This window comes from Crocodylus porosus, unplaced genomic scaffold (assembly GCF_001723895.1).
Source record: "Crocodylus porosus isolate Cpor-Errol unplaced genomic scaffold, CroPor_comp1, whole genome shotgun sequence".
NCBI lineage: Eukaryota > Metazoa > Chordata > Crocodylia > Crocodylidae > Crocodylus > Crocodylus porosus.
Genome location: NW_017728949.1, coordinates 5,916,520 through 5,927,732, shown reverse-complemented (window position 1 = coordinate 5,927,732; position 11,213 = coordinate 5,916,520). Strand labels below are relative to the sequence as shown.

The 11,213-nt window shown below is 43.5% G+C and overlaps 1 protein-coding gene across 6 annotated transcripts in view; it reads right to left on the bottom strand.

The window, feature by feature from the left end:
• The window catches only part of NRP2 (neuropilin 2), a 129,470-nt gene that overhangs the window by 22,762 nt on the left and 95,495 nt on the right, over positions 1 to 11,213 (bottom strand). For 3 of the 6 annotated variants that reach the window (XM_019553692.1, XM_019553690.1, XM_019553688.1), the window contains exon 15: positions 9,847 to 9,867. In XM_019553692.1, coding sequence (XP_019409237.1) covers positions 9,847 to 9,867 — 21 coding nt within the window. Of the gene's footprint in view, positions 1 to 9,825; positions 9,868 to 11,213 lie in introns of all 6 variants that reach the window. The other 3 variants (XM_019553689.1, XM_019553687.1, XM_019553691.1) reach the window with 1 other exon arrangement.

Here is an 11,213-nt window from a genome sequence, read left to right as displayed (position 1 = left end):
TGTTTGCGCTCTCACCCACAGCTCTAAAGCCGTGTGTCATTAATCCTTACGTACATTTTACTCAGACCTCCCAAATTTTGCTTTTGGAGACAAATCATAAATAACCAGGGATGCGCGCTGGAATGTATTTATTTACTGGCTACTCCGGGGGAGAGAGTCTCAAAGGGAACTTTCCCAACTATTTGTTCTGCTGTTGAACAAAGACACTTTAATATTTCTCTCAAGGTGGCCTGACTCTCCCTCTCATTTTGCTAGTTTTTCTGCAACAGGAGGGAGTCTTCACAGATGGAGCCGCCAGGAGCTTCTGACAGTGTTTGTAGTGGAATAGTTTGTGGGCTTCTGTGAATTGGTGTCAACTTATTATTCAGCTCAGTGCTAATAACTGCTGCTTGGCAACCAACTCTGTGCCTGCTTTCTTGTGCATGCTCTAAAGAGTCCAAGGGAAAATAAAATCCTGAAGGATGAGCTTTGCTATGAAACAGCAAGGAACTTTTCCATCACAGCCCCCACCCCACTAATATTTTTCAGGGTGGTGATCCATGTGTTCAGGGTGACAGGGCTTTGTCTGCTGTAACCTATATAGGAGATTAGCTGAAGGGACAGTTCCTTCTTCAGTCACAACAAAAATGATGACCATAAAAACAGGATTAAACCTACATGCAGAACACATGGTAAAAACAGCCAAAGTAAGTCCTGTTTCTGTACAGCAAGAGATTGGAAACCAACCATACATTTATAAATTTGGGTTAGAAAGTCTAATTTCTCAGAAGTGTACCCTCCCCTTCACCCTCCAGATCTATATACCGTCACAACCATTAGCTGACTTGGTGGACAGGCCACTGGTAATAGAAGGACAAACAAACTCTTCCTATATTTCCCAAGAGGTAGCATAGCATCTCCAGAGCAGGGTAGTGGGACACTGAAGGGGCAGTATAGGGAGAGTCTGCAGTGATGTTGGTTTTTCTGGGCATAAGGAGATGCTAGGACTATCTGAATGCTCTTGAACAAGTCACTTAGCCTTGTTGTGTTATAGTAGGTAATAGCAATGCCTCACATGGGAGGCTGTAAGGTTAAAGAGAGTACAGATAAAAAGGTGGTCAGATACTGTGATTGATTGGGGGAGGGCCATATAAGAAAAAGAAATGCAGTTGCATTATGGTCCACTTCATGAATATGGTTCCTAGGTGACACAGCATACAGACACCAGCAAATCCAAAAACTCCTGCCTACTCCCTCAAATGCATTTCCTGGAGGATGGGGGTAGTGGTGAAGCTGGCAGGGAAGAGGCATGCCTCTTTTGCTGCTGTGCTCATTTGAGATGCTTGGAGTGGAATTGCCCTCTCCAGCTTCCTTGCCGAGAAACCTGTACCAGGCTGGGAGGACCATGGGAGCTATTCTCCCTTCTTCCCATCAGCTGCCCCTTGCTCACCTTCCTAGCTGCTACAATAAGAGAGCCTGGCTCGCTTCCTGTCAAATGCCACGGGCATGGTGAGAAACTGATCCTAATTCTATTAAGAAGTGGGGTTCCTAAAATCTCGCCTGTTCTCCATCTCCACCCCACCCCCTGCCTGACAAAGACTATTTCTTAAATAGATGTATTTCACATGTGAAACACATCAGGCAGGGGATGCTGTAGGCTTGGCTGCAACTTGCACAGTTCGGATCCCAAAGTGTGGGAAATGGCTTCAACACAGAGACCGGAAAGCGGCGTGCTACAGTTGACAAGCCGCATGCAGTGCGTGGGGGGTGAGGTGGTGAGGAGCTGTAGCTAGACTGAACCGAAAGGAAGGGCAGACACCCCCAGGTCTCCCACCCCCGCAAGAATTCCACACTCCAGTGTTTATTTAATGTTCTCCTACAAAACGTTGCTTTATTTCCAACTGGCTGGTGCAGCAAGGAGAAAGTTTACAAAGAGGTCGTAAAACAACGCTGAAGTAATAATCTGCCGATCTCTTTGGGGAGGGAGTAAAAGTACAAACTGTCCTGCACAGTGACAAACGATGCAAATATCTCCCCTCGATCTCCGCTTGCCACCCAGGCAGAGCAGGAATGAAAACACCGAGAGGTTTTAATCACAGCCGTTTGGAACTAACTGGCACTTCAAGGCCCAGCATCGCAGCCGATGTACACCGTGCACAGTACCCCTGGTGTGGATGAAGGGAGGCTGACCGACACCACGTTCAGGATCTGGCCCCAAGAATCCAACCAAGCCTTAAATTCATGCCTGCTGCAAGAATGCTTGGCTGGAAAAGACAGTTGTTTCTCTTCCATTCCCAAAGGCTTGTTCCTTTCCTCTCTTTGACATTCAGGCTTGCCCTCTGGATGAAGAATGCAGAAGTCTGTGAAAGGAACTTGCCTTCCCCCTGGCGAATGGTCCCCAGCAGCTGTTTGAGTCAGATGAAGCAGGGCTTTTTTTCTTAACCTCACTGAGTCTCACAGATAACCAGTCACTGTCTCCAAAAGCAAATCCAGTTAGCCATGAAGTACCAAGTTTACACAGGCATAATCACCATCCCTGCTTTCTCAGCAACACCTCTCTTTAATCTGACAGCTAGAGGGATGCAAGGAGGAGGGGAAGGTCCTTACACACAACAGCTGCCTTTCTGAAACACTGAAAAGCTCGATACTGGGCAGAAAAGCTGGCAGTGTTTACACCTGATGACAATATTTGCTTATACAGCATCTTTCTTAGCAAGATTTGCAAGCAAATTAACTTCTCTCATGATGACTAAGACCTGCACCCCTCGTATATTATGGAACTTGCCACCAAACGTGCCGCAGAAATTGTGCCCAGAAGCTCAAAGTTCATTGATAACAGAACATTTCTAGCCCTTATGGTTGCAGACATAAGCTTAAAATGTGACCTAAGTGTAAACCAATGCAGCAATTTCAGCCCAAGCCTACAAACTGCTTGAAACAACAATTCTGAGAGATGTGAGCTGAGCCACTTGCCTCCATGAAATTAAAGATTTGCCCAAGATGGCACCAAATTCAGCATTTTTTTTTCACTGTGGAATTTGGCATTCTGCTGCAGCGAGGCAGCAGGCATTTTCTTTTCTGTCCCCTTGCCCTGCTGGGACTTGACTGCTAGTGCCTCTTGCTTTGCAGCTTTCTCCACAAAGGAACAGTAATTGGAATTCACAGATGTTGCACTGCTTCATACAATCAGGTGGCAGAGGGGTAGGTTGGGAAGCCAGAGCTGGGAACCAGCTTGTAGGTAGGGGGAAGGGAGTTTGAAGTGTAAGCTGGTGAGCTAGGGAGCCTGGAAGACATAGTACAGCAACCAGGGGCTTTGGGAGCCAGGGAGATGAGCTGCTGAGGAGATCTGCAAGCTCCTTCTCCCTTGCCTAGCATGCCCATGGGGAAAGAATGCCCCAAGTCAGGCTGTCTGAAGAAAACTGTGGGAACTGAGGCCCTTGGCCCTCTTGCAGAGAAAGAGCTAAACTTCAGAAAGCACCACCAGTGATGTTTACATCTGTGAGGCTCTCTAGCTGCATGTGGGCTTGCCTGGAGGTGAAGGACAAGGGAAGAAAGGTATTTTGTGCCAACAGAATAAGTTAGCATTAAGGTAGCGGCAGCAGGATTCGGTCTCGAGGTAATGCAGAACCCCAGGGCGCTATCAGACCTGCCAGATTCATCAGATGCATTTCTTTGAGAAACAAACTGAGGCACAGAGGGTTTAAATGACCTGCCAAGGGCTGTACCAGAGATGGGAATAAAAGCCAGGAGCTTTGACGCCAGCAGCCTGGAAGCTGGTTTAGCTCTTATTTCTCCCCATAGAGGGGGAGCCCTGGTAGTGTAGGGCCTATGCTGACAACAAAATGCTACTCCTTCCCAGCCCTTCAGGTGCAGATGATATGATAGGGGAGAGGGGGTATGAGTGAAGCACCTTGCTGCTTTCTGGCTCTCCAGACCCCTAAGTGTGGAAATGGCACTTTGGAGGCTGCTATAGGCCTAATTCAAGTTTGAACCCACCCTGTGCTGCTCTAACTTGCTCTATGTGCTGCATCAGACCATAGCCAGCACAGAACCAGGATGACATAAAGACAGCAGCACTGAGATGTGGCTTCCACGCAGATCCTGGGCTAAGTGCCGTGCAGCCACTCCTTTGGAGGTTGCCCTATGTCTCCTCTTCTAATTACTACATTGCATCAGCCTAGCATAAGCTGATGGAATAGGTGAGAGCTGGAGAGTCCATTTAGTACCTCAAGTTGGTGAGGAACCACATTTGTTGGTCTCCACATGTTAACAAAGACAACTTCTAACATTAACAACAGCTTCCTTACACTGTTGATGGCTAAAAATAGCCATCAATCCACACTGTACTGAATACTGATGCTATTCGCTCTGTTTTTACTGGCTCTAGGTTCTATGGAAATTTTCTTTCATATACAAAAAAGTTCTCTACTTAAGAGGAAAAAAAATCCATCTTAATCACTTTTCCAGTCTCTCTTGCTTTCAGCCATACACACCATATTCTCTCCTTTCATTCATTCATTCATTCATTCATTCATTCATTCAAGACACAGTCTTAAAAAAAAGCACCTCTTTCTGTTTTTGTCAGGCTTGTTGGCACTTTGTTTCTTGCATAACTTAGGATGCACATAATGGGATGTTTGACTCAGAGCACAGGAACTGTGAATCTTCATGTGGGTGCACTACACTTGTGTCCTAGCCACACAGAATACTCCTGACACCCTGCACCCACACAGATCATTTTCAGGGCTAAAGACTGGCAAGAACAAAAATCATCAGGGGTCATAAAAGAAAATACTTTTTCTACAACTCCTGAAATGCTGTCTGCTTTCTTTTGCCATAATCACAAAGATCACGCACCTCTTCGAAATCACTGGAAATGATGTCAGTGTGGCTAGATTTTTCATAAGTTACACAGATCATTTACCCAGAAAGCCACATTTCACCAAGCAATTTCCGTATCAAGTCCATAATTGCCCACGAAAATGTTTCATCTGTTCTGGAAAGCTATCCAGTCTAAGGCATCAAGTGATGGAGAATCCATTGCATCCACAGAAATACTTGTTCTAATACTTAATTACCACACTAAAAATGTGCACCTTATTTCTAGCTCCAGCTTCCAGCTATTAGATCCTGTTATGATTTTTTCAGAAAGGTAAGATGCTTCCAATTTTACATGTGGCATTGTTTAAGCGCACTCGACTGGTCTCATGAAAGCTCAACATACTTAAGATGTAAGTTATTCCACCCACACAGTTTTATTTCTAAACTCTCTTTTTAAACTTCCCCTTCAAGCAAGCACAGTTTTCTGTTAAAGGGATCTTAATCTAGGGGAGCGTGAACTTTGTTCCACTGAGAACTCCCTTTGCAGGCTGCCAAGAGACTAAGGAATTCATGAAAGAACATGTTGATTCCAGCTGTCCTTACCCTTGAAACAGAGATGGGACCGGCACAGACTACAGGTCTAAGCATGTAGTGGTTTATCTTCATCTGTGTGGCTGTTCTCAACATCAAGATGGACACGGCGTTCAGAGACCCCTAGTTTGCACAGGACCATGGTTTAATGGCACAGCCATTCAAACTAAGGCAGTGGCTTTCACACTCCCTGAAGTCATGGAACCCTTTTATATCACTTTGTCTGCTGCGGAGCCCCTACCCCTAACCTAAAGACTGATGTAGAACCAGGTGACCTGGGCCAGCAATGGTGGTGCACTGCCTCTCAACCTGCTCTGCCATTGCTCCCAGTCTCTTTGCAGAACCTCTGATGACCTATCGTGGAACCCCAGGGCTCCATGGAACAATTTGAAAACCACTGCATTAAAGCATCTTGCTATGAAACTAGGCCACAACCATGACTCCTGCTCCAGACTTGCACTGAAGGCCCCTCCACTCAGCCCAGCTGTAAATGATACCTCTCAGCACATATGAGGTTTAACCACGCTATCCTGATGAGCTTTTTTACTTTCAGGTTCCACAGGCACAGTTTTATCTGTACAAAGCAAAAACTACTGCTGTTGTGCCTGTGGGGAAAATAGCTTCCATGGGATTTACTGTGAAGAGTTGCTTTAAACAAAATGGTGTAAGTGAACATGGGGTGAGGGAAAGGGAGAAATGAAATACTAGTATTTTCCTCACTCTGGGACAGAACAATCAGTTAGAAGACCTGCCACAACTCCCAGCTGCAGTCCACCATCATCCTGAGAATGATGTCCCTGCCAAATCCTGCGCCTGTAACATGTTGGGGCTGCCTGGCTTCAACTCACTCTCCCAGTGTTAGCAACCCTAACAGTTCATACATGATAAGCTCCATTACTCCCCTCTCCTGTCCTCCCACCCCAATAAATAAATCAATAAATCATGATACTGGCTTTAAAAGAATGAGAGTTAATAAAAAATAAAAATCAAGCAAACAAAACCCCCAAAACAAATGCAGATTTGGGGTGTATCAATAGAAGCTTTCAGTACAAGGGATGGAAGGGGACAGTGCCTCTTTACCTGGCATTGGTTAGGCCTCATCTGGAGTACTGTGTGTTTCTGCCTTCTCTCATCCATCTTCCCCTTTTCTGTTTTTCTGGTTTCTGATGTCATCTCCACAAGTTCTTTTCCTCTCCTCCATTGCTTTCCTTGTTGTCTCTCTTTTCCCCAGTCTCTCTTCCTTCACTTCATGCTTAGTCACTCTGTCTCTTCTCTCATCTCTCTCTTTGGTCCTTCAGTGTATTATCTTCTCTTCACCCTCATTTTTCTTTCCCCTCAAATATTATCTCCTCCTCATCTTCCCGCAACCCCAGTTTCTCACATCCCAGTTCCATCCCTTTCCTTTGTTACTGCCTTGCTGTTCTTTCCATCAAATTTCCCCATACCACCTCCCTCTTCTCTCTGTCTCTGCTTTCCTTGGCTCCCCTCAATCCATCTTTGCCCTTAATCCATAACCACTTCTTCATGCTTTCCTTTCTGCTCCATTTGGACACCTGATTTCTTTATCCCCTTTTGGTAGGCTCCGCTCATCTCTTTCCTACCACAGACCTATTGGAGTTTTGCCACTGACTGGAGTGGGGTCAGATCCATGTACTGTCTGAGCTGGAGTCCAAGTTTACAGCACCCTGCTTTCTTCTTTGTTGTATTGCTTCCATCCTCTTGATCAAAGCAGCTTCATGTTGTGCTGTACCCAGTGTCAGATGTTCTCTCGAGATCGGACGGGATTCTGTACACTCCTCCCAGCTTTCTACATTGATGTTGAAGGACTTCACATTGTTTTTGCACATGCCATGGCAACCCCACTTTCTAGAACCGTCTCAAATCTTGCTGTACAAAATATTTTTGGGGATACAGTCTCTCATTCTCCTGACATGGCAACCACCTCTTGTTGATAGTGGTTTCTAGGCTTGTCAGTCCTGTGTGCTTCAGCACCTCTGTGTTTGGTATTTTGTCTTCCCACTTTATTTTCAGGAGCTTATGCAGGCATCTCATGTGGAAGCTGTTCAGTCTCTTGATGTGCCTAGCATATGTGGCCCACATTTCTGAACCATAAAGCAGAGATGACAACATACAAGTCTCAAAGATTCGCATATTCACCTTAGTTGATAGTCTGCTGTTATTCCACGCATGTTGCTGTAATAGTCCAAAATTCTTAGCTTTTTTTCCAATTCTATTATTTAGCTTAGTCCGAAGGTCAAGATTCCTGCTGATCATAGACCCCAAGTGGCAAAAGCTGTTGAGATTTACAACACCAAGAGATTTACCCTCCAAAGGGATGTCAGGTATTGGTTCATCCACCCATTGGTACATGATCGCAGTCTTCTTGAGACTAATTGTCAACCCAAAGCTCTTGCATGTCTCAGAAAATCTGTGATGTACAAGCAAAAAGACGGTGCCTGTCCCAGGGAGTTTGACTGAAGAATAAGACATGAGACAATAAATAGGCGGATGCAGACAGAGAAGGAAGGACAAGGAAACAATTAGAGAGTATTAGTCAGTACTGTAAACTGTGGTCTTGGTATGACAGCTGTTCTGTAGGTATCAGAACAAAGGAGAGTTTTAGAGAAGAATTTAAAGGAGGACAACAGGATTGCTTTGTACATGTTTACAGGGAATTCCTCCCAAACCTATGGGAGAAAGCACAGAGGTAATGTTTGTACATCAAACAAGCAAGCAAAGGAGGCTAAGATCACGGGCTGATCAGAAGCAGGAATCACCCTCTCACTTCTGAATGAGCACTGATGGGCAGATGGGGGTAGGCTGTAAAGGACTCTAGAAGTGAAGATCACCATTATATTTGATGGACTGGGAATGGGGAGCCAGTAGAGCAATGCATATAGAAGGGTGACATGGTCAAAACAACAGGCTAAGAAAGTGAACTTCATAGCAATAGTCTGGATGATTACCAGCAGCAAAGGATTCTGCAGTAATCAGAAAACAAGATGATAGTAATCAAGAAACAAGATGATAAGAGCCTGAAGAAAATTTTTAGCTCTTTGAATGGGGAGGAGATGTCATAAGTTAGATTACACAGAACGGATTTGCAAGACTTCCATGTAGACTGAACGTGAGGACCAAGAGGAAGGTCCCAGACAAAGATGGGTCAATCCCCTATTCCAGTGACAGGCACGAGGGTAGTGTCCTTCATGATACGAAACACAGACTGTTGGCAGAGCTTTGGTGAGGGATGATTATAGAGAAATCATTTAAATCATTTGAGGTTACAAGGCTATAAACTATAAGTGTAGAATACGACAGAGGCTTTTCACCAATGCTGTTAGTCTCCACAGAAGGATGGATATGAAGAAGCAACTCAACATTCATAGAATGCTGCCATTCAGAGTATCACTGTACCTATAAAGTTAATGTTAATGTTGAGTGCACCACTTTTATTGCTAACAACTTAAAGACAGTTCTGGAGTGAAAACCAACAACTTTCAACAACACACCAGCAACACAATGCAAAAAGCTAGGAGACGAAATGAAAGGGGTATTTTTCCAACAGACTTTTTACAGCTACAGATCCCTGCTTTGAAGTTTAAAAACTACAGATACACTACTGGACAGATATACAACAGAAGCAATGGAAAATACATCTCTCTCCAAAGGAAGGTGGCTTGCTCTTTCTCATTATAAAAAACTGGCACCCTTCCCAGCCTCCTCACCCCCATGAATCAAAAACCAGTTTAGTAAGTAAGGAAAACTTTCTGAATCCCCCTGTTTCTGTTTTCCCTCTGTAAACATGAGAAAAGGTTTTACTAGAGAAATGCCATTTTCTATTCTTCAGATTGGCGTTAAGCTATTAAATGCACCATTTCACTTTGTTTCCCTTCTATCGAATATCAACTTCAAAACTCTTTGTGTCAGTTCTCTCAATTTTGCCTCCTAATTTCCTTCCCCTTTCAAGGAGGCCCTCGATTGCAACCCTACTAATAGCCCAGGCACAACTGCTGCATGGGCACCCGTAAGCTGGAAAAAAACCATCTTCACGCCAAAACAAGTCATTGCACTTCATTTCACTTCTAACTTGCTACTGATTTTGTGGTTAAACTGTTAATGGTTTTCCTTTGCACTTCAGTCCTACTTTTTAGGCTAGGCTGTGTTGCTCCTAACAAAGCAGAGCATTTCATATGGCTTTTATTTTTCTCAGTAACAGGTCTCCTAACTTTAATTAAACAACAGGCAGCAAAATCCCTGCCCCTCAAGATGAATACACAGGGTAGTGCCCTCTACTGTTGGGAAACCATATCACATTTGCCATTTCTCTAAAAAGAATACATGTTATTCTTATCCAGTCACACTAATTTAAAAAATGAAAATAAAAAATTAAACCATGCCAGCAGAAAAAAATTACTAAAGTAAATGCAGTTTTACCTGGAATGTAGTAGTTCTCACCTGGGAAAGCTGTGATGGGTTCTGCAAAGGAAAACATATTTTGGTTTTAGAGGAGAGAATGTCTGAAACCAATAAAAGAGTGTATCTGATGACTCTGTAGTACAATGGTTTTTAATCTGGGGTCTGCAGACTATGTCTAAGGGATCTGTGAAAGATGACTATAATCAGTCAAAAGTATGTGCATACCCACACTTACAATTCAAAGGTGTCCACACCTCCATTCAAACTTTTTTAGGGGTCTGCAAATGAAAAAAGGTTGAAAACCACTTCTCTAGTAGCTTTTTGTTGATACATCCTTAGGTCAGATATGGGCATCTATAAACCCTGAGACTATGTGGGGAGCCTGAACTTAGCGAAAGCAGCAGAGGGTATTTCACAGTCTTGCAAGGAGGCGGAGAGTCCCACCTTTCCAGTCAAAGGCTGGCCTGGGCTGAAAAGTCAGCATTTAGATTCAGATTTCAGGGCAAAGTATGTCCCAAGCTCAGCGTGTTTGGACTGAGAAGCTTAGTGTTACTCATTGCATGTTGAAAAATTTAAATTTAAATTTGTGTTTGGATTCTGAAAGACCCTAAAAAAAATCAGAGATATTCAAATCTTGAGCGTCAGTTGTAGCTTATCTCTAATTTCAATATTTTCATGGGGTGCTAACCATGCATCAGTCTGCCTCTCAGCTCCAATAAACAAAGCAGACTGATTTTTGAAGATACTTTGAAGAAGTAATCTGTTACAAATTACTGGATCTGAAAAGCAATAATCAGTGCTTATTACTGATTACTTTCTCACAGAAGTAATAGACTTCTGCTTATTTTTAGATTACTTCTGCATTACTGCCGTGAGTCACACAACCAGACTGGTTGTACAGAGTGCTATGAAATCATCACTCAAGTTCAGAACATGGATGACAAATTTGTCCAAAGAAAAAAATTACTGTGAGTTATCGGAGTTCTTCTCAGGCTGAAAAGGAATCAGATTATTTCCCAGGATTACATTTTAAAACCAGCATCTTACTACCTTACCTAGTTATTTTTCTGGTCCTGACAAAGAGAGAATGGTGATGTACATATTTTGTTTCATGTTGTGGTGGTGGCATCAAAAATGACTCTATATTTGAAACTGCGTGGAAGTTTTCAGATAAAGTCACCTTTAAATCCCTCTGCCAGGCATCATCACAACCAAGATATCAATACTTATTCCAAAGTACAGATTTAACTTCATGGGAGGATAGAAGTAAATCTGTGCAACAGTTTGAAGCAATTTTAGGGCTATCTTATGGAGCTTTCAAATATACAAACTGTTCTTTAACATTCATACTTCATTATACATAGGAGGAAAAAAAATACCATGCACAGGCTGGTCTGAGTACCTTT